Source organism: Planococcus citri, chromosome 5, assembly GCF_950023065.1.
Source record: "Planococcus citri chromosome 5, ihPlaCitr1.1, whole genome shotgun sequence".
NCBI lineage: Eukaryota > Metazoa > Arthropoda > Insecta > Hemiptera > Pseudococcidae > Planococcus > Planococcus citri.
This window is the reverse complement of record NC_088681.1, coordinates 57,067,611-57,091,778: the sequence shown is the minus strand read 5'-3', so window position 1 is coordinate 57,091,778 and position 24,168 is coordinate 57,067,611. Positions and strand designations below refer to the sequence as shown.

Genomic DNA, 24,168 nt, shown 5'->3' with positions numbered 1-24,168 from the left:
CGCCAGGAGGATGTGAATTAATAGCTAAATTTATATTGCACGATCATTTGATCCCACTTGATCACCACTGAGACCCTTTTTTCGCGAAATTTAAGGCCAAAGTAACTCATTCCATTGTGCATGGAGTTCTGCGCCAGGAGCAGTAATTATTCACCTGCCTGAAATTTGCAGCACTTTTATTTGAGAACAATTATTGACAAGGTGTTATTGAAACTCCTGCTCTTTAAATGAACAAAAAAAGTACAAAATGACTCATTTTGGTATGTATGGAGTTCTGCGCCAGGAGTATAGGTTCAACTCACTGATCTGAAGTTTTTAGCACGCTCATTGGATCTCCTTTAAATGTCACTGGGATCTCGAAATTCAACATAATAGTAAAAATTATTTTTCTTAATGAGTTAGAAGTTCTGCGCCAGGAGGAGTGTGATCCACAGTAAAAAAAAATTCCAGGTCAGTTTGATGGAGTTTTAAATTTTCCCCCATTTTTGGCCCAAATTTAATTTTCAAAAATTCATCAAAAAACGAAAAATTGTTTTTACGTAGCATCTGAAATTTTGGCCGGTGGTATACATATATTATGTTTTTTCATGCTTTTTTAGATTCAGTTTTGTTATTTGAAATCGCGGATTTTCAAGTCCTGAGTTTAGTAACTTCATTTATTGATTAAAGATTGTTGAGAATATTGAAAGTTCATTTTTAATAACTTTATTTACATACATTCAATTTAAGATTCCTTTCTCTTATAACGATCATTTTAGATATACGAGTATCTATTATTCGGTCTGTGTAGCTGGGACGATTTCAATATTTGAAAAACGCTTCAGTTCAGAACGTGCTCGTCTCAAAGATCCCATAGTGTCTGCATTTCTCATGAAAGATACCATCGCTTGAGCGTAAGGGATGTACTGCTGGGGTACTTCATCATGCCACAAATGATCTACCAGTTTCACCTTAATATCAATCATTTCATCTTCACTTGAATCCAACAACTTGTTCAAAATACACGCTGGAGGATTCGTATCCGAAAATATATCGTTTGAAAATAACATCTGTAATCTCGGACTGGTGGAGAAGATCACAATAGGGTTGTCAAAATCAATAGAAGGTTTGACTTTGTAGATACTCTGTTGCAATTTGAAGAGATCTCCCTGTGTTCGTAAAAGTGCCAGTAAAGCTGTAGCATATGGAATGTATTCTGGAGGATATCTTCTAGTCTTAAGATCGTAGTTCAGAATTGAAGCCAAAGATTCAGCTATCACGCCCGAATATATCATCATTTTTTTGAGAAGGTAAAGAAAAGGATCGGCTTGCGAGAATATATCCGATGATAGGATTTCGGATATTTGAGGATCAAATTGTAACGACGATGAACGTTTGCCTTTCGTGGTAGCAGAAGCACTATTATTATTGTTGCTTGTACTTGGAGAGGAGTTGTCTGCTTCGGGTTTTTTACGCCAGAGAAAACCGTTGAATGGTGGTCTCCTATAGGATTTAGAAGAGAGTGTATCGGGCTTCGAACTCGAGTGTATGCAAGTAAGACTCGTACTCGAGCTTCTGCAGGGAATCACAGCTATCTGAAATTGTTATCAGTATCTATGATTAATATGTACGGGGGATATATTTTATTGCGATAAAGTTATCAGTAAGTATTCAGTTTCAAAACAAAAAGAAAGTAATTTTTGAAATATTATTATGTGAATAGGCTGGTTAATACTCACTTCGATGAAAAATATCGCAGCCAACCATATTAATGAGCCAACCCTCATGTCAACTGATTACTTGAATTTCTTTTGGACGAAAATTTTCAGAGAGCTTATAGGCGTTGTCAATACTTGCACAGTCGAGTTTTTATGTGAAGTCAGGTTCTCTCCGGCATTTTTACCCGTTAGAGAATTCTGATAATTTAATAAACTATTGGTGATTATCAACACATTTATGACACAATTCATCACGATAAATGAGAGTGATAATTTTTCGTCACCTGTCGTATGAAATAATAGGCTGGTTCTATCCAAAACGATGTATTCGTCAATATGTACAATAATCAACTGTTAAACTGTCTCAGTACATACTTATGGTCTAGCTGGCTATGTACTAAATTAATAAACGATATAGAATCGTCATGTTTGAGTGTCCTACTTTTCATTCTCTCACTCCTCAACCTATTCCTCGAATTCTGACTCATCCAACTAGCTCACTCTCTGTACACACCTATTACTCATACAACATCTACCTCTTCCTTTAAAAAATAAGTGACCTCACTTATCAATACTTAGTCTATTATTGTAAAATTCTAAACATCTTATGCCAAGTTTTTACAAACAGTTTACATTTTTTGATGCTTATGGGTAAAAAAAATGCTTATAAAATGAAAACAAGAATATTTAAAATGAAACAGTGTTTTTCTGGTCAGTTTTTGAACATTATTGTTTACAAATAATGAGTAAATAAACTGAACTAAAAATTATAGGTTGAATAATTTCTCATGCTATTATAATTTGCCAATTTATAAAATGTGACCAGTTTTTTTCCATAGAAATAACTATGTACAATGGATAGGTACTAAAAAATATTACTTAGTAACCATATAGGCATATTTACAACTTACAATCTGATTTCTGATCAGATGACCTTCAGGGATTGTGGTAATAGGGTACTCTACTTTTCCCCTAGTACCTCCCTTCTAGTTCATTCTGTCATGGTAGGGCCTCAGATGGTCCATACCATGTCCCTAAGGTTTCTTGATAGGTAGGTATTTTGTCATATTTGAGTAAATTTCTACACAAACTTATAGTAGGTATACTAAAGTTTCTAATAGGTAGGTATTCTAATTTTTTCTCTCTTTGTCATTTTTCTTTTTTCTTTTTGCTTTTTTCACCTTTAAAGGTAGATAGCTTTTTCTCTCTAATTTTTCCTCTTATTTCTCTCTTAATTTTTCTCTTATTTCTCTCTTCATTCTTGTAGGCCTACATTTCTGCTGATTTTTCTTATTCTAATTTTTTATAATTTCAAAATTCTATTCCTATTATAATTCTAGTCTACTTATTCTATCCACACTGCGCACATGTGGAATCTCATAATATAATATAAAATTAAAATTCTTAACCTATTTGTAATCCTATTCATTTCTTATCCTATTTTCTCAGCAGTTTTGATATGGATTTCTCTGAATATATTTTTTCAATCTTCTTACATGTACTGTATCTTCTTTCCCATCAACTTCAATTTGGTAGTTTAATGGGGTTATTCTCTTCAGTACTTTATGAGGTCCTGTATATTTTGTTTTCAATTTTCCCAAATGTTTCCATGGTTTTTCCAAGAGTACGAGATCACCAGGGTTGTATAAAACCTCCCTGTGTTTTTGGTCGTAACTCTTCTTGTATTCATTCTGATTTTTCAAAATCAGTTCAGGAATTTCTTTTCTAATTTTTTGGATTTCATCTATCTGGGCTTGTCTGTCTTTTTTATCTTTTGTATTCAATCCAAGCTTGTTATCAATTGGTAAATTTGGTTGTTGGCCATATAAAATGTAATATGGACTCAATCCATTAAATCTAGCTACTGGAGTGGTATTGTAGGAAAATACTACAAATTTTATAAATTCACTCCAATTTGTCCTATTTTCATTTACGTAATGTGAAAGGGAGCTACAAAGTGTGCCATTTTTCTTTTCTACTGATCCTTGGCTCTGAGCTGAGTAGCTAGAGCTATAGATTAACTCAATTCCTAATTTTTTGCACACTTCTTGAAATTTTGAATTTTTAAAATGAGTTCCATTATCACAGGATATTTTTTTCGGGCATCCATAGATACTTATGAGCTCATATAAAAATTTAATCACACTCTCAGCTGAAGCACTGCACACAGGCTTTGCAATTGCAAATTTTGTAGCCTGGCAAGTACCTACTAAGATATATTCATGGCCTGAGCTTTTTGTGAGTGGGCCAACAAAGTCCAACTCCAGGTGTCCAAAAATTTCACAATTTTTCACTTCAATTGGTTTCAATAATCCTGGTTTTTTCCCAGTATCCTTTTTCCTTAACTGGCAGGAATGGCAGCTTTTGATGTAATTTTTTACATCTGATATCATTCCTGTCCAGTAGTACTTTTTCTGGATTTTTTCAACAGTTTTATTCATTCCATAATGACCTCCCCCAAATGGGTTATCATGGAGAGCCTCTAGTATTTTTGGAATTAATTTTCTCGGAATAACAATTGATTTAATTAGGCCATATGGTGTTTTTTGGTGAAATACCAAAATTCCATCTTCATTTATGTCATATCTTCTACTGGCTCTCATGTATTTTTTGTAATCTGGATTTGAGGTTTTCAATTTTCCTAATTTGGCTTCCATTACATTTCTACAAAATTCATCATTTTCCTGCTCTGTTTTGAAATCAATTTTTTCTTCTTTTTCTTCATTTTTTACTTCCTGTATTACATTTTCTATGGGTATTTCTTCTTCTTTTTCAGGTATTTCTACCCTACTTAGTATATCTGGGACCACATTTGTTTTTCCTGGCTTATGTTTGATATCAAAATCAAATTCTGATAATTTGAGAATCATTCTAGCCATTCTAGCATTTGGTTCTTTGGCCTTTGTGTAGTAAATTAAAGCTGCATGGTCAGTAAATACTGTAAAGTGAATCCCAAATAAATACTCTCGAAAATGTTGGATTGTCTCTGTCAGTGCTGTAAGTTCAAGGTCATAAGCACAGTATGTTTTCTGCCTAGGTTGGAGCTTTTTACTGAAGTAAGCAACTGGGTGCTTTTCTCCAGTTTTTTCATTAATTTGTGAAAGTACCCCTCCTATAGCTGTGCTTGAAGCATCCAATTCTACAATTGTTTCTCTCTCTTCTTTATAAATTGCCAAAACTGGTTCACTTGTTAGCAAAGTTTTCAATTTTTGGAATGCTTCTTCATGTTCTTCTTTCCATTTGACCTTTGTGGTAGGTTTGACATCACCCTTAGTGAGTTCAGATAAGCAACTTGAAATTTTTGCAAAATTTTTGATAAACTTTCTGTAATGAGAGCACATTCCCACAAATGACATCACATTTCTCACTGTGATTGGTCTGGGAAAATTCCGAATTGCTCTAGTATTTTTCTCAATAGGCTTGATTTTTTCTCCATTTACCTTATAGCCCAATAATTCGATTTCATCATAGAAAAACTTACACTTGGAAGTTTTGAGTTTAAGATTCAATTTGTCAAGTCTTTGGAGTGTCAGCTCAAGATTTTTTAAAGCCTCCTCAAAGGTTTTTCCATATGAGCAGATATCATCCATGTAAGCCACTACTCCATTATATAATAAGTCAGCAAACTCTGTACTTATGATTTTACTAAAGGCTGCTGGTGAATTCATAAGCCCTTGAGGTAGTCTACAATATTCAAAAATCTGGTTATCTACAATGATAGCTGTCAAATATCTGGATCCTTCTTTGATAGGTATTTGGTGAAAACCTGAATTACAATCTAAAATACAAAATTTTCTGGCTCCTTCAAGTGCCATGAAAATATTTCCCATTCTGGGAACAGAATTTCTATCTGGGATCAATTTTTTATTCAGCTCTTGAAAATTGCTGATAAATCTGAATTTCCCATTTTTCTTTACTAAGAAGGCTGGAGCACAGTAGTTGGATTTTGACCTTCTCAAAATACCTGCTTTTACCATAGCATTTATTTGCCTCCAAATTTCTCTCCTCTCAACAGGAGCTAATTTGTATGATCTTGAGGCTACTGGCTCATCATCTCTCACTTTCAATTCATATTCGTCCACATTAGCTTTGCTAACCTCCAGTGAGTTCATAGTGAACAAGTGTTTGTATTTTTCAACCAGTTTGATTACTCTCAGCCTATCTTCTGTCTTTAGATTTTTGGAAATATTAATAATATTTCCTTCATTATCTCTCACTTCATCATTTGTTGAAAATTCCTTTTCATTTGGTGCTGTTTTAATCACGTCAGTTTTCATTTCATATGCCTGCTTAATAATATGAACTTGGCCTATTTGCTGTGTTGCATAAATTCGTTGAGGTATGTTGGTGTAATTGTGTAGTTCAAGTTTCCACTCCCCTGTCTCTTCTTTGTTGGTAATTAGTCTTATTCCAGCTATGTTATGGAATGTCTGAGTTGGCAAAATTAAAATTGATTCATTTTCTGCCAGCTCAGCATTCATATCTAGATTAAATACTTTACGTTTGTTTGGTCTGATGATTATATCGTCTGTTGATATAATTTTATTGCTGACCATATTTATCAGTGGTCTATTGAAAAAATTAATCCACCTCTCGTCCATCGGTATATGAATGGCATTCCTTCCAGTTCCTATTTGTATAATCTTCTTAGAAAAATCAACTATAGCGGCATGTTCGAGTAGAAAATCTACACCTAGTATAATGTCTGAGCTTAAACCTCTCGTAACATTCATTTTTGCCGAGTATTTCTTTCTATTTAATGCAAATGTTTTCCTAATCATGCCTGTTACCACCATAGATGAGTCATTTGCACACTGTAGCTGTGTATTTGAACTGTTTAATTTTTCATGGTCACCTACTAACTTTTCATTTATCAATGTCAGGTTACTGCCAGTATCTACCACTGCTTTGTATTTTTTATTATCAATGTAGATAGGTATTTCCAAATTTGGTACTGAAATTGTGTTTGCTTTTTCAATGTGGTGAATTTTTACTCCAGAATTTTTTGGTTTTTTGTGAATAATTTTCTCCTTGTTCTGTTCTATGGTATTTTTAATTTGTTCATGTTCATCTTCAGAAAAATACCTCAATAAGGTGAATCTGTTGAAGTGTTCAATTTTTGTAAAATGTTCAGTTGATTTTTCATTGTGTAGGTAGAATACTGGAGTTTTGGTAGGAACTGGATGCCTTTTCTTATCTAGTTTTTTGACTCATTTTTACAGTTATCTATATCATGTCCGAGGCGATCACAAATTTCACAATATAATTTATTTCTGTAATTTTTCTCCACATGTCCCCTGCGATTACAGTATCTGCAATATGGTATATCTCTTCTTTGGTTATTTCTTTCATCATCTGAATTTTGATCATCTTGTCTATTTTGATTTCTGTAATTTTGATTTCTATATGTCCTGTTTTGGTATTTTCTATCTTGATTTCCTTGGTAATTATAGCCTCTTCTTTCACTCACTTTGTTTACAGTCATTTCAATAATTTTTTCTAAACTAGTTTCTTCATTTTCGTAATTTGTTGTTTGTTTGATTTTATTCACAGTTTGATGAATTATTTTTTCTACTGGAGTATCACTTTTCTTTTCATTTTCCATGATTTTTGATTTTATTGTCTTGATTTCATTTACTAGTTTTTCAATTTTGTCTTCAGTTTCCTTTTTTTCTTCTATTAGTTGCAAGTTGGCTTCATATTTTTGGATATTTTCCCTCAATTGTTTCAAAGTTCCATTTTCTCTCATTCCAATTGCAGAAATTACCTCAGGTTTCAGGCCTTTTAGAATAAACCTACAAATTCTTCTTTCTTCCATTTTTTCATCACAAGTTTTGCACAATCGAATCACATCTGTCAAATATTCTAAAATACTTTCATTTTCTTCTTGGCTTCTCTTCATTAATTTCATTTCAGCCAAATCTTTATTTGCACTGCCATTAAATTCTGATAAAAATTGTGCTTTTAAATTTTTCCAGTCTTTCACTTCATTTTTGTCCATGTTATAGTAAACATTTAATGCCAAATCTGTTAAATAGGCAGGAAAGTATTTGAATTTTTCACATCATCCCAATCATTTATACTGGCATATAGTTCAAATTTTTGAATAAATTCATCTGCAGTATTTTTCAGGCCAGAAAATGAACCTGGATGGAAAATGAGAGTTTTGGTTGTAGTTGGTGTATCTCCTATCATTTTTATAAAAAACTTGAGGTTTACTGGTCCTAGATTTTGCTCAAAATTTCAGAAATGTCCTTGGTTGATTTCTTGAAAATTCACTTTTGGTGCTTTTTCTTCACTTATGATTTAGATAATAATAATTACGCGAATGGTGCAAATATAATCATAATATTCAATAATTAATCAATTCAACGAATTATTTACCATTATTCTCGGAGTATTTACCTTGGTTCTTCCTTGTTGGGTGCCAATTCTGTCGTATGAAATAATAGGCTGGTTCTATCCAAAACGATGTATTCGTCAATATGTACAATAATCAACTGTTAAACTGTCTCAGTACATACTTATGGTCTAGCTGGCTATGTACTAAATTAATAAACGATATAGAATCGTCATGTTTGAGTGTCCTACTTTTCATTCTCTCACTCCTCAACCTATTCCTCGAATTCTGACTCATCCAACTAGCTCACTCTCTGTACACACCTATTACTCATACAACATCACCATAGATGTTTTGATGTGTTTATTTGTTACCCCATCGATCAAAATTTTGTTAGGTATTTCTCTCGCTATGTCTCATATTTAATAGAATCAAATTGAAAACTTTAATGTGAACTGAAATTTTCAAAATCCAATGATTTTCAAGTTCTTCGCGATGATTGATACTGTTGAGTTTATACGATTGGTAAGTTGGCACTTTTTCTGCAGTGGCTTTCCAACTTTTTTGAAAAATCTCCAGTTGGATCAGAATAATGTGTGATGAGCCAGTTGAATTCTATTTTTGGTATCATCAACCATCAAATGTATTCTGAATTCTGAATCAATTAAATGTACATTTTCCAAAAATCTAGATTAATTTGGATCCAATTGGATTTGCAATTTTTTTTCAAGTCGTTTCATATTTTTTCGTTCATTTAAGATCCCAAACAGGATTACAAATCTACATCAGCATCTAAAATTTCTTCACATACTCCCAATTTTTCATTTTTTCATTTGTAGAATTTTCGAAAATTCACATGCGACTATAGAAATCAAAATTTGATTAAATTCACATAAGGAAAGCTGAATTTTGGTTTACCTCTCATTTCCAGCCGCTTTAATCAATTGGAGGTGGTTTTGGGTCATTCTGAAGCATCCGGAAATTATTTTTCAGTTTCGGAAAAATTTCCATATAAAGGTATAAAAATTCCATGCCAAATCAGTGCGTTTTCAGGTTTAGGTTTCACGTACTCTGATTCACCAAAATTAGAATTTTCAGCCAATTTTACAAAACAAGTGACTTTATTGGCCAGTTTGACAGAAATGAAAAATTTTGGACATTTTTGGCAGAAAAAGAGCAAATTTTCCAAAAAATTGACTTTATTGACCAATTGACCATTTATTTTTTTCATGTTCCTTATGTTAAGAAAGAAGGAAACCCACTGTGATTCACTTCCTGTTTGCATTGAAAAGTTTGTTTGTTAAAATTGCCTAATCTGCTCCTACTTAAAATTTTGATTCGTTGAAATATCCCTATCAAAGTCCCTGAGTGAAGGAGGAGGAGGGGAGGAAGACCTACCTACCTACCTATAGCCTAAAGGTTCCGCGCTATAAAGCAGCAAAACCCTCATAGAGAGAGACAGAGACAAAGGTCAGCGCCAATGGATACCAAAGGCAGCCAAGACCCACTACGTATATGTACAAAAACACAGGTCAGCGCCAAAGGCAGCCAAGACCCAGTACGTACATATACGTATAGGAAATGAGAGTTAATTCGGCGCCAAAATAGGCAGCCAAACATACCCTTAGACTGTCTGTTTGTCAGCGCTAGAAGCAGCCACGAACGTATGGTCTAAGGGGTAAAGGAGGGTTAAGAACAAAGTAAGAGAGAGAACACAACATTAAGAGAGAGATGGGAATCTTCTCCAACCACCTTGGTAAAACGTAGCCAGCGCGAAACGCAGCCAAGACTACCTCCAAAAATACAAGGCAATAAACAGGTTTTAAAATCCGTTTATTTGATCGGAAGAAGATGCTGCTACACAGCCTCTTCTTAGGTTATATTCAAACAGTTACATAAGTTATCTAAGAGTAGTAAACTACCCTTATTTTAACACTAAACATCGCGTCTCCGCGTTACAGTAATAGCTATACTAACGTTCGCGTCATCCGCGCTATTCTATTCTATTTATTTTATTTTACGTTAAAAGATCGCGTTATTCGCGATTAAAATATTATTTTATTTTAAATGATCGCATATTCGCGATTAAAAATATTTTATTTATTTACACGCACGTAATTCGCGCCTAACACACTCCCCCCGGCTGAGGGGCATGAGCTTCCTCAGCAGATAACAACTTAACTACCCGAGTAACAGCTCGTTGATATTTACCAGTTGAAGTTTTCACCATAACATTTCGTATTTCACCTTCCTTGTCAGGGTAGACAGCAACGACGATTCCCATTGGCCAGTTTAGGACTGCAACGTTGTCTTCCTTCAGGGCAACAATATCATTGACAGCAATATTGGAATCTCGAGCTTGCCATTTGTTACGAATTTGAAGTGAATTGAGATAAGATTTTCTCCACTCGTTCCAGAATGACTGAATAATTGATTGCTGGGCTTTAAGAAGAGAACTCAAGTCAGCTGAAGAATTATCATCATCGAGAGGTGGAGCAAGAAGATTTGAACCAATCAGAAAGTGACCCGGAGTAATTACACCAAACGGTTCATCTGCCAAAGTCTCCTTTTGGTAGCATAATGGACGGGAATTCAGGATACTTTCCACTTGACAAGTCACAGTATGCAAATCTTCCATATTGAGAACATGATTTTTGCAGGCTTTTACAATCAACGATTTGCCTGATTTGATAGCAGCTTCCCATAAGCCTCCTTGATGTGGGGCACGAGGGGTGATGAACTGCCATTTGATTTGCTCATTTGCGGCATATTGTTGAATTTTATATTGTTCTTTTAGAATGTTGTTAGCACCAACAAAGTTTTTTCCATTGTCACTATAGACTTGAGAAGGTAGACCTCGTCTAGCTGCAAACCGGCGAAACGCTTTCAGAAAGACATCAGTAGACAGGTCAGAAACCAGTTCAATATGCACAGCTCTTGTGCACATACATACGAAAAATGCAGCATACACCTTATTGTGTTTTAAGGAACGATGTCCAAGGCAGCGCACAGTAAAAGGTCCACACAGATCGACGCCAACATTGAGGAAGGGACGAGCTGGTGTGATACGAGTTGAGGGCAGTTGGCCCATAATTTGTTTTCCAGTGACAGCACGTAGTCGACGACAAAGAACGCATTCACGGATCACCTTTTTTATGGCATTGTTGACACCACCAACAATCCAATACTGATTTTGAATATAAGAGTAGACAACTACACGTGAACAGTGAAAATACTTCTCATGTACATAATCTACCAGTAAGTTTACAAGGTTGCATTTAGCAGACAAAATAATAGGATGGCGTTTATCAAAAGGAAGTTGAGCATTTTTCAACCTTCCACCTACTTGTAAAATACCCTTATCATCAATGAAAGGATCGAGAGATTGTAAACTGCTATCCTTTTTAAGGTTTTGACCATTGGCTAAGCGAGCCAGATCTTTTCCAAAGAACATATTTTGAGAATACTTAATTAAAGCATCTAATGAACGAATATTTTCGTCAGTAGTTAATTCGCCTTGATGTAGAATACCACGTTTTTTATCTACCCAACGAAACATATAAGACACAGCATGAATCGCTTTTAAATAAGACGAAAAGGTTGATAAGGTCGAAGCCTCAATCGAGCAACACACAAATGCTATTTTAGGCACACGCATTTCAAGTAATTCTATGTAGTCACTAATTTTGACATCAGAGTTTAAATGTTCATCAAAATCATTTTCCAACCATGTGGGTCCTTTCAACCACAATAAATTTTTTCTTTCCATAAATTCAGTTACGTTAAGACCACGAGTGGCCAGATCGGCCGGGTTGGATGCAGTATCAACATACATCCATCTTCCTACGTGATCAAGAATTTTTTCGACTCTGTTTGAGACAAAGGTTTTCAAAGCATTCAGAGGTAGTTTTAACCAACTGAGAACTATCATTGAATCGGAAAATGCATATAAGTTATTTGAGTCAATGTTTAGATTGTTTTTTACACGAATCATGAGTTTTGCCAATAAGAGAGCAGCTTGTAGTTCTAACCGAGGTATAGTTAGTACAGGTTTGAGAGGTGCAACTTTTGTTTTTGAGCACACAAAGTTAACTTTGACATTACCGCACTTATCGACACACCGAATATACACAACCGCACAATACGCTTTTGGCGACGCGTCACAGAAACCGATCAATTCGATTCGCATTTTAAATGGAACACACAAACGCGGCACAGAGTACTTTTTTAATTGACTTAATTCACGTCGGTATTTCAGAAATTTATCTTGGAGATGATCACTCAATTTATCATCCCATTTTAAACTTTCACGCCACAAGTCTTGCAATATAATTTTAGCACGAACTGTAATTGGCGAGAGCACTCCAAGCACATCAAAAACGCGCGCGATATCGGAGAGTAAAATACGTTTTGTTATTGAATCAGGCAAGGGATTCAAGTTTAACACGACACATAGGGTATCATTTTTAGTACACCAATTTAAACCGAGCACATTCACAGAATCGCGATCACCAAACGAACGAGATGTTAATGGCTCAACTAATGAAGAGTCAAGTTTACTGAGAAATTCTTCAGAGTTAGACTGATATTTCCGCAAAGGAAAACCATAATTTTTCAATTCTTGATGCACAGCATTTTGTAGCTCTAGAGCACCTTCAACAGTATCGTCACCAGTGGTGTAATCGTCAATGTAAAAATCATCTTCAATTGACTTTGCAGCACGAGGATTCCTCTTTTTCAAATTTTTAGCCACTTCACGCAAACATCTAGTTGCGATATATGCAGCAGGTTTAGTACCATATGTGATGGTGCAAAGTTCACAAACAGAAACTGGTTCATTTTCATCCTTACGCCACAAAATACACTGGTATTTGCGATCTTCAGGTTTTACAAACATTTGGCGATACATTTTTTCAATATCAGCACAAAATGCAATGATGAAGAAACGAAATCTCACCATATTGTCGAATAATTCGGGTTGCAATGTTGGACCAATCATCAGATGGTCATTTAGACAAGTTCCAGACAAATCGATACTGGAAGCGTTAAAGACTACACGATATTTAGTAGTAGTACTTGTAGGTTTGCATACCATTTGATGTGGTATGAAATATTTAGCCAATTGAACTTCGGATGCATTTAATCTGCGCATATGACCAAGTTGCTCATATTCTGTTATGAAATTGACATATTCTTTTCGAATATCCTTTGGAGTATGTTTTTCACTCCGTTTTAGCATAGCAAGGGCTTTTGAATATGACCCATTTAAAACGTCTATAGTAGGTTTTGTTGGCAGCCTAACTATAAAACGACCATCATCTGCCCTGGTATGAGTTTTTTCAAAATGCTCTTCAATGAGCTTATATTCCAAACATACGTCATCTTTGTGAGACACATACGAATCGTTTAATTCTTCAGTTTGCCAGAATTTTTTAAGTTGAGAGTCAATATCAACTTGAGTCAATCCACAGTACACATTTGGTGATATTGCAGATGAATTGTTAATGCCAGAGACAACGAATCCAAATTCAGTTTCTCTTAAGCTCAGTTTTTCACAAAAATAGCGATGGTTTTTCATCACATATTCATAATGTTCAGCTCCAAGAATGATATCCACGTTAGAGTGTGGCAATTTACATTCTGCAAGAGGTAAGTTTGCGTATTCACCAGGAAGATTCAAGACGGCTGAATAATTCACTCGATAAGGTATTTTGGCAACCACTTCAGCTGAAATTGGAAGCTTGAAATCAGAAAATCTGGACTGCAAAACGATATCTGCAACCGTGTCTAGAATTTCAACACCTTCGACTATACCACCTAACGACGTAACTTCACCGGATTTACGCGTACGAATGTTGTTTGTTTTAATAAAGGGTTTCGCGACGAGGTTAACTTGAGAACAATTATCAAGAAGCACACGAGCGAGAACAGTTTGTTGATTTATGTTAGCCTTGACAACGGCTGAAGGCAGCAACACTGATTTGTTTTGAACAGTTAAAGTTGCAGAAAACGAAGATTTTGGTGTACCAGAACCTGATTGGGGATCTGGTTTTTCACCACCATTCCCATTTTGATTCTGTTGAACTGTTATTGCTGGAGTCCAATGGAGCAGCGTATTATGTTTTCGAGAACAAGTACTACAAGTTGGCCTAGTACATTTATCTGTTGAATGGAACGGATTAAAACAATTAAGGCACAAGTCATTTTTCTTGACCACGTTATACCGTTCCTTTGGCGTTTTTGCCATGAAATCTTTGCAATTGTTTAGGAAGTGCGATTGAGAACACACAACACAAGTTATTTTTCCAGCCACAAACGACTTTTTCTCATTACGTGATTTTCCACGATCAGTAGTTTTATCCATATGGGATTTTTGTTTTTTCGAATCGTTTTCTGAGCTCCGATCTTCAACAGAAAACGAGCGAATTTGAAGAAAATCTTCCAATTCGTCAAATGACGGATATCTTTTTGTTGTTTTGAAGGAATTTTCCCAATCTTTCAAAGTGACAGGATCAAGGCAAGTTCCAACTAAATAAGCGATGTACTGAGAAAAAGTATCATCAATTTCCAATCCAACGGCTTTCAAACCACGTAAGGTAACGTTTATTTTATCCAACAATGATCGAATACCTTGCTCATTTTTAATTGGCTCAAGGCAATGTAAGTTTCGAAAATGTGCACGGATAATAGCTCGAGGATTATTAAATCGTTTCATAACGTAATCCCATGCTTCAGGATACGTCGCTTCTTTCAAACCAAAATGGCGAAGAATTTGTTCAGCTTCCCCAATAAAAGCTCGTTTTAAAAAACGCATTTTTTGCGTATTTGGAATTTCGTTATTGTTGTGAACAAGACTTTCAAAACTTTCTTTGAAATCATTGAACTTTAAAATGTTTCCATCAAATGTTGGTACAGTAGCTCGTTCCATTTTTAAACCCACTGAATATGTTTTTTCAGAATTTTGGGAGGATAAGTTTGAGCTACTTTCCTCAGATTGAATAGTTTTCATGACTGACTGAATTTTTGCAGTCGCAGAAGCTGAAAAACTTCGGAATTCCGCCTGTTCAGTGAACATTTGTTCAACACCATTATCATCTTCATCCAATAGCTCCAAAATCTGGAGAGTTAGCGAATCAAATTTCTCCTTCAACGGTGTAAACTCAGTGTTTAGTAGAGTCTCGATCCGGAGAGTAGTTTCAATGTTGAGATCAGCCTGGAGAAGAGATTCAAGTTCAGTTTTTTGGCGACGGAGATTCAGTTTAATACAACGAAGTGTTTTCTGTTTTGCTTCCATGTTTGTTTGTTTGTTTTGCTGTACCCGAAACGATACGAACGCAAATAAGCCGCAATCGCGAAAAGTTTATCGAACCGAAGAATAAAACAACGATCAAATTTTTATTTTTAGGCTAATATACCATAATATTAACCAGCTCGAAGTATTTGATTCCGTGAAAACCATCGATTAACATCACGTACCAACTTCTGTTTGTTTTTTCAAAAAAAGGAAAAACCTAATTTAAACGCCAGGAAATATATCCGACTCCTCGGAGGACCAAAAAATGTTTGCATTGAAAAGTTTGTTTGTTAAAATTGCCTAATCTGCTCCTACTTAAAATTTTGATTCGTTGAAATATCCCTATCAAAGTCCCTGAGTGAAGGAGGAGGAACCCTCATAGAGAGAGACAGAGACAAAGGTCAGCGCCAATGGATACCAAAGGCAGCCAAGACCCACTACGTATATGTACAAAAACACAGGTCAGCGCCAAAGGCAGCCAAGACCCAGTACGTACATATACGTATAGGAAATGAGAGTTAATTCGGCGCCAAAATAGGCAGCCAAACATACCCTTAGACTGTCTGTTTGTCAGCGCTAGAAGCAGCCACGAACGTATGGTCTAAGGGGTAAAGGAGGGTTAAGAACAAAGTAAGAGAGAGAACACAACATTAAGAGAGAGATGGGAATCTTCTCCAACCACCTTGGTAAAACGTAGCCAGCGCGAAACGCAGCCAAGACTACCTCCAAAAATACAAGGCAATAAACAGGTTTTAAAATCCGTTTATTTGATCGGAAGAAGATGCTGCTACACAGCCTCTTCTTAGGTTATATTCAAACAGTTACATAAGTTATCTAAGAGTAGTAAACTACCCTTATTTTAACACTAAACATCGCGTCTCCGCGTTACAGTAATAGCTATACTAACGTTCGCGTCATCCGCGCTATTCTATTCTATTTATTTTATTTTACGTTAAAAGATCGCGTTATTCGCGATTAAAATATTATTTTATTTTAAATGATCGCATATTCGCGATTAAAAATATTTTATTTATTTACACGCACGTAATTCGCGCCTAACACTTCCCAACCCTCCTTCGGGCAGATGGGACTATTTCAGCTATTGAAATTATTTGTCTTAAATCTCAACATCGTAGTTTAATAACTAGAGACCACGGCTACTTGGAGATGATTCGTTTGCATAAATTTAAAAGTAATTGAAAGTGGCCGGTTTCAAAAATATTTTCCAAAAATTTTAAAAGCTCAAATTCGAGTTTTTTTGAGAGCTCAGTTTTCAAAAGTTTGCCAAATTTTGGATCTAAACACGTTTCAAAAATTTGAAAAAATCCAGGAAGCCTAAACGGTGAAATTTTCGTAATTGGGTTTGAAAAACCATGGTGGTGGAAGGTACAGGGCCCCATAATTTTGGTCGAAATACAAAAAAAAAATGAATATTCTGTGATTTATCGTTTGATACGTTTCAGAGAGCGCTGAGTGCAAACATTAATTATTATTTTGATTCAAACCGGCCCTCCAACGCTATCGTTACTTTGATGCTCCAAATTTTTTGAAAATTGGAAAAGGCGTGTGATTATTACATTTTTACCGAAATTTTGAGGCTCCATACGCACTATACCTTTGGTTTTGCGAATCCCTTCAGAAAAAGTTCTTGGGTAGTTGAAAATATCAAAAAAATTGTTATTGGGACTTTTTTTTACAAATTTTAGCTCTGAAATTTCGCATACTTACGTTTCAAAATTGTCCAAGCGAAAAAGCTCAATATCGAACATTCGAGATTTTCAGAGAATATTTTGAAAGTCCTTCTCAATCATTCTTTAAAAACCCTTACCTACTCTGTTGAAGCAATCCCAAGCAATTGAAACTCCATAGTTGGGCATTATGATAAATGAGTTTCAAGTCATAAAAAAAACACCCCTCCCTCTCAAAAAAGAGCTGTTGTTCAATGATAATGATTTTCTTTCTTATCCAATGTGTGAAAACTGAAAATCCGACAAAGAAATTTTGAGTAAAATTGGAGCACCTTAACCCAAAACCAAAGGGATTTGACACAGAATAGCCCAAATGCCCCTATGAAGCAATTTCTGATCAAATTGAGAGGAAGAAGACTGAATTCTTGTCTACACCTCATTTTTGACCTCTTTGAACAATTATTGGTGCCATTGAGGCATTCTGAAACATCCAGAAAATCTAGGGATTTTTTAATTTTGAAAAAATTGACATAAAAAGGGCTATAATTAAGTCCAAGTGCATGCTAACTCAAAGTCATCGTTGATCGATTTAGGCACCTATTTTCAAAATCGTTCTCGCTTGATTCAAATCAGAAATAATTTTCTTCAGTGATTATTTTTCAAAAATCATCAAAGTCATGGAATTTTTTAGAGTTCTCCCAAAATCGCTTTCAATAAATCAGTGCGCCACGTTATTTAGAAAGGTGTCTTATGTGATGTGTTGCGTATTACGCTACACATAAGACACCTTTATTTCAAATTAAACTGAATGATAAAAGTGTTTGAAATGAAGGAAAATTTCCTTGTTATTTTTTATTATCAGTAAGTACTTATAATTTATTATTAATGCTTCGTGTATGTTGAATGCTCAAATTTATTTGATCCAATATTTTAATAAAACTAGTGTACCCTATAACCAAAAAACTCGATGTCCGAATCGAATATTGATTTTTTAATTTTTGCTTTCGAATTTTTGAATATTTGAATTTTCAATTTTGGAAAAAATCTTATTAACGATTTTGGATTTGGATTTATTTCATTTCAGTGTAGTGTAAAACAGAACAGAGAAATACATAGCAAAAATTAATCACTTTGGTTACCTACATACATAGAAAATTCTCGAAAAAAGAGGATATTTTTATCAAATCTGGGGAACCCTCTTTCCAGGTCCCCCGGACCTCGCTTGTTGTTCTTTTATCAACATAAAAAAAGATAGGTACCTACCTATGTATTAATATTTGATCCATTTCCAAAACTTCTTTTGTATACATTTTGAGCAATTTTTGAGGCTTATTTTTTTTAGGCACTCCTTTCTTAAAAAATGAATTTTCGAAAATTCACTTTCTATCGAAAAACAAACTTTGGTGGGTCAAAATTTGTTGACTGAAGATGAATTCAGTGACTGACAACTCCATTATTACAAATTATTTGACCCTGTTTGCTATGTGGATCATTTATTGAACTATAGACGGTAAATAACAGTTATATACATATGTAAGCAATTTCTCGAATTCTTGCTAAAAAAATTGTAGGTAGGTACCTAGTTATACTCGATATGGATGTGTACTATTTTGAACAGTCCTTATTTGTATTTTGGAGTGGGCATTCACACAAATCTGTTCATGATCCCAGTTATAAATTCGGGATGTCCAAAAACAAAATCTGTAGATTCTTCCAGCAATTTTCGTAATTGATTCATTTTCCTTTGGGTGATATTAGTGCCAGAGATTTTAATACTGATTTCACCGTAGTTTTCAGGTAGCCGCTTCAGGATCGTTTCGCCTCCGGTGTTGATCTTACGGGAATCTGGATCAGCTTCTTCTTCTCGTCTCTTCTGCTGTTTTTGGTATTCAGATTCTGTCATAACAGGACCTCCTCTACGAAATTCGAAACCTTCTGGAATTTCATCCAATGGGTTACCGTTTTGATCTACACGGATCATCACTGAGCGTCGCCCCCCATTCCCCCCGTTCATCAAGTTTGAATTTTCGGTTGGAGACATTCCTGACGAACTGTAGTTAGGTTTACGACTTTGTGCGGACACGTTGCTATTTCCGAATCGGCCGCTTGATTGGGGTGCAAATGATGGATCATCGTACGGAGATGGACGACCACGTACTGGAGGAGCTGGTTGCTGTGGAGCGTAGGCACTGAATCTACCACTTGGAGATGGAGTCAGCCTACTTTGTGGTACTGGTGACGGTGCAGACGGCGGTGGAGCTGATACCGATGAAAGATTGGGAAATCGGCCACCGGAAAATGACCTATATCGTTCTATACCGTCTCCAGAATGGAGCTGAAAAATCAAACGAAAATATTATCGAGGATTGCATCAACAATTGGTGTTTTTGCAACTGTTTCATGGGTTTGATTTCGGTTACCTTTGCCAATGTTATGAAGAAAACGAAGAAAATAGCGAGTAACATCGTGTTGTATTCTAACGCACGTAATGAAATATAATACCAAAGTCGAAGTTGATCGTCTCGCAAAGTTGGCAAGTAAGATCGGCCCAAATGTACGAAAAATTTGTTCGCAACCAAACAACACAGCTGTTTTGGTCGATGCCAAAATTTACTCCAAAAAAATGTTCTAACGTTTAGCTCTAATTGCAAAGACCTCTACTGCGCGTGTAATTTTCACGTTGATTGAGATAAATTGTACAATTGGTGTGCAGGTATGTGCACTGGTGAGTATAATTACTGACGATGTAGCAATCAAAAGACATACAGTAGGTTTACCTGACGTGTAAGTAACGAAGCACACACGGTTCGCTCTTTTTTTTTCTATCGTAGAATAAATAATTGCATACTGCGACGATGGCGTTGCAAGTTGCTCAGTAATTAAGCAAATGATCGCTCGAAGGTGTAAATTTTAAATATCTACAATGGGTAGCAGTTTGCTTCGATGTTCAATAAATGAACACGTGATATGTATTTACGAGTATTTGAATTTGACATTTTTTTTCATTGTTGGAATTGAAATTTCATCGAGTCCATCATGGTTTTCAATGTTTTGTCATTGGGAAAAATTTTGAATTTGCCAGGGTTCGTTTCATTTTTTGTGAAATGGAATCAACTTTCAAATTTTCTCGGATTGTGTGATTTTTGCGAAGCTTGGGCTTGATTTCATTTGCAAATGAGAATCCTATTAGATCTGAACAAATGACCCATTTAAATATTTATTGGGTCCTATCAGATCTAATTTTATCAGAATTCTGATCCAAATAGATCTGGCTGAATTATATCATATGTATTAAATTCGAAAAATGTTTGGATCTGATCAGTGACCTGACCTGATGAAAATGTATCTACTCAAATCCGAACAGATCTATCCTATCAAAATTTTGATCTGATTACATTTGGGTGCGGATCAAATTGAATCCAACGAATGTTTGGATCTGATTTGATCAAATCAAACATATCTGATCAGATCTCAAATGATCTAATTTTATCGAAATTCTGTTCAAACGATTTCTGTTTTGGTCAAATTGAACCCGGAGAATGTCCAAACCGTATTTAACCCAATCAAGTGTAATTTGATCAGATCTGAACAAATCTAAGCCCATCAAAATCCTGATCCGGGTGGATTTGATTCAATCGAGTTAAAGCCAATAAATGTTCGGATGTAATCTGACCTGATCAGATTTGAACTGATGCAATCCTATAAAAATTCTGATCTAACCCTATTGACAATTTTACTAGCAGAATGCTAGCATTAGTAGCACCCACCTAGCATGAGTAGCAGGAAACTAGCATGATACTAGCGTTATGCTAGCATGAAATGAACTAGCATAACATGCTAGCAAAATGCCAGCTTATTGCTAGCATGATACAAACTAGCAAGAAGTATGTTAGCAATGAGCTAGCTACATGCTAGCTACATAACTACCGAATGAAGCTAGCATTTCCCGCTAGCAAAATGCTATCATATATCTAGTATGAGATGAGCTAGCACAATGCATGCTAGCAATATGCTAGTTAAAACCTTGTCCCTTAATTACCAAGTGATGCTAGCAGTTCATACTAGCATGATGCTATCATATCGCTAGCATGGGGTGAGCTAGCAAAATGTATGCGAGCAATGTGCTAGTCAACCCCTTGCCTCATAATTACCTAGTAATGCCAGTTGTCCCTGCTAGCATGATGCTATCATATTGCTAATGCAAGATTATCTAGCAAAATGTATGCTAGAGATATGCTAGTTAAAACCCAGCACCATAATTATCGAGTGATCCCAGCAGTTCCTGCTAGCAAAATTCTAGCATAATACTAGCCTGAGATGAGCTAGCACAATGTATGCTAGCAACATGCTAGTTATATCCTAGCATCATAATTACCGAGCGATGCTGGTAGTTTCTCCTAGCATAAAGCTACCATGTTGCTAGCATGATATGAGCTAGTAAAAAGTACACTAGCCATACACTAATTAATCCTAGGAGAATAATTATCTTATTAACAATTTTACTAGCAGAATGCTAGCATTAGTAGCAGAATACTAGCACGGTGCTAGCATGGAATCAACTAGCAGATTACCAGTTAGAATGGTGTTAGCACTTAGCACTTTGCCAGCAGACATTTTATTGGAAAATTCATCCTAGCATTGAACTGGTATGATGCTAGCATGCGGTGAACTAGCAAAAGACAGGCCAGCAATTTGCTGGTTACATGCTAGCAACATAACCACCGAGTAAAGCTAGCAGTCACTACTAGCATATTGCTAGTGCATTGCTAGCACCCTGTAATGGTGCTAGCATAAGGTGAACTAGCAAAAGGCATGCTAGCAATCTGCTAGTTACATGCTAGAAATACAATCACAGGTAAACTTGCACTAGTCTACTGCTAGCGCTATTCTAACCTTGGTAAAGCTAGCAGTCAAAGTACTAGCATGGTGCTGGATTTTCGTTAAAAGACTTCTTATCCAGGTGCTAGCAGTCAAGTGCTAGCATAATGCTAGCAAATTGCTAGCGTTGTTCTTTAATATGATACACTTAACTTCTCTTAGATGAAGTATGTAGTCAAGTCGAATATAAGCTCAATACAGTTTCCTGTTTAAATTAAGAAGAGTGAAGTATCACTCAGCTTATACTAGCACAAGATGCTAGTGCAATGCTAGTTCTAAACTAGCATTGTAGGGCAATTGCCCATTTTTGGACATTCTTGGGAAACGTACCATAATTAAAAATATACCCCATTCTTTTATAAGGAAATTAATAAACTTCTAGCATTCTACATATTATACACATGCTAGCATATGCTAGCAAAAAGCTAGCAAGATCATGCTAGCACCAGTAGCACCATTTTGAACACCTGCACTAGCGTATCTGCTAGCAAACTGACGCTAGTATAATGCTAGTCCCCCTGCTAGAATTATGCCAGTTGTATGCCAGCATATGCTGGAAATATGCTAGCATGACTATGCTAGCACTGGTTGCACCCTTTTGAACACCTTTCCTAGCATATCTGCTAGCAAACCATCGCTAGCATAATGCTAGAAAAATGCTGCTAGCATGGTGCTGGTACCATTTTCCTAGCATTGTGCTGGCAACAGTTTGCTAGCAGATATGCTAGGAAAGGTGTTCAAAATGGTGCAACCAGTGCTAGCATGGTCATGCTAGCACTGTTGCTAGCATTCTGCCACTTGAAATTGTCAATAGGGAATTATAGATCTGGTTGGATCAAAATTGAATCTAAATTTCAAATGTTTGGATCTGATGTGATCTGGTAAACGTGCCTGAGCAGATCTGCTCAAATCAAATTCAATGTGGGAAATGTTCACTTGTACATAGATAAAATCTGGTCAAATTGAATCCAAATCTAATCCAATTCAAATCATATCCTAGAAAATTATCAGATCAGTCCAAGGGTAGCGAGATTAAAAATTTGCTCTTCCCAAATTCAATTAGATCTTGCTCGATCAAAACTGGACCCTGAAAATGCCTCAATCTGATCTGAGCTAATTCTGCCTGATCAAATGGTCAGATTTCATCTAATAAAACTGATCTGAACATTACAGATCAGATCTGATCTTATCACGTCTTTATGATTTCATTTGTTTAGATAAGCAATATTCTGATAAAATCTTATCAGAAATGCGCTCAAGTATGATCCATTCTCTGATCAAATTAGATCAAATCTTTTCATCCAAGCATTGAGTATAAATATTCTGATGCGAGTGAATATAAACATTTCTTAAAATCTGATTTGACTCTAATCCATCTGGATTTAAATTGCTTTTGGTGATTTACTGAAATATAAGCACATGATGCTTTTCAAATTTTCCAATTTTTTTTTTTAGAAATCATTTAATTTTGGATCAATAGAACCATGATCATTTTTTGTTGATTTTTGTTGATTTTTGAACAATTTTGAAATAATTTCACTCATTTCTGAACTCTTTTATACAATTTTGAAATTGTGTTTCGCGATCGAGTGGATTTTTAAGCATGTACGGTTGGTGAAGAAGATTGTTTTTTTCTTGTAAAATTCACTTCATTTTTCATCTTATAGGAAACTAGGTACCTACTTTAAATGAAGTCTTATTATCGTGTCAATCAAATTTTTTTAATTTTTTGATATTTCTGAAAAATTATCCAAATTTTGTTTCGAATTTGAGATTTTTTGATTTTTTTTTTTTTGTAACTAGGTATAAGTAGATAATTTTGATTTTTAATTTTTTTTTTGCGAGGAGAGGGTCTCCAAACCATTAGTCTATAGGTCTACCTGCCTGGCCTAAACCTCTCCCTTCCATTTAACTTTGAAATTTCAATTTTTCTTAACGTTTTTAACTGTACTAACAAGGGAACCTCTTGAGGTGTCCGCCTCCGATTTGAAAGGGACCGCAACTTTTGGAGAGAGCATGTTCTAAAACCCCCAAATCAAAATTTTCAGCTGCCCAAGTTCATTTTTTGATTTTTGGCGAATTTTGAAAATCCAAAATTGACTATTTTAGTGATTTATGTTTTTTTAAAAAAAAAGTACGTACTTGATCTGTAAAAATGTTCAAAATAAGTCCCAAAGGCCAAAACTGATATTAACCCTCCAAATCCAAATTTCGCCATTTCCAGCCATTCTGGAGCCTCCAGCGCTATTTTTCAATTTCTCCAGAATTTTG

The 24,168-nt window shown here is 35.4% G+C and overlaps 2 protein-coding genes across 2 annotated transcripts; both read right to left on the bottom strand.

Annotated features, from left to right (window-relative positions):
* Positions 1–10,162: 10,162 nt before the first annotated feature.
* Positions 10,163–14,965, bottom strand: LOC135848398 (uncharacterized). The gene has a single exon (XM_065368299.1). It carries the CDS (start codon positions 14,963–14,965, stop codon positions 10,163–10,165), a length of 4,803 nt encoding a protein of 1,600 aa, XP_065224371.1.
* A 756-nt stretch (positions 14,966–15,721) lies between these two features.
* Positions 15,722–19,645, bottom strand: LOC135847798 (uncharacterized). Its single transcript, XM_065367517.1, has 2 exons — positions 19,440–19,645; positions 15,722–19,354 (listed from the first exon to the last, which is right to left on the bottom strand). Exons 1-2 carry the CDS (start codon positions 19,482–19,484, stop codon positions 18,665–18,667), a joined length of 735 nt encoding a protein of 244 aa, XP_065223589.1. The 5' UTR covers positions 19,485–19,645; the 3' UTR covers positions 15,722–18,664.
* Between the last annotated feature and the right edge of the window lie 4,523 nt (positions 19,646–24,168).

Excerpts from the sequence above, each read along its gene's own strand:
- LOC135848398 (XM_065368299.1), bottom strand. The coding sequence starts at position 14,965 with ATGGAACGAGCTACTGTACCAACATTTGATGGAAACATTTTAAAGTTC.
- LOC135847798 (XM_065367517.1), bottom strand. The coding sequence starts at position 19,484 with ATGTTACTCGCTATTTTCTTCGTTTTCTTCATAACATTGGCAAAG. Across the intron at positions 19,355-19,439 it reads TCTTCATAACATTGGCAAAG|CTCCATTCTGGAGACGGTAT; the intron begins GTAACCGAAATC and ends TTGATTTTTCAG.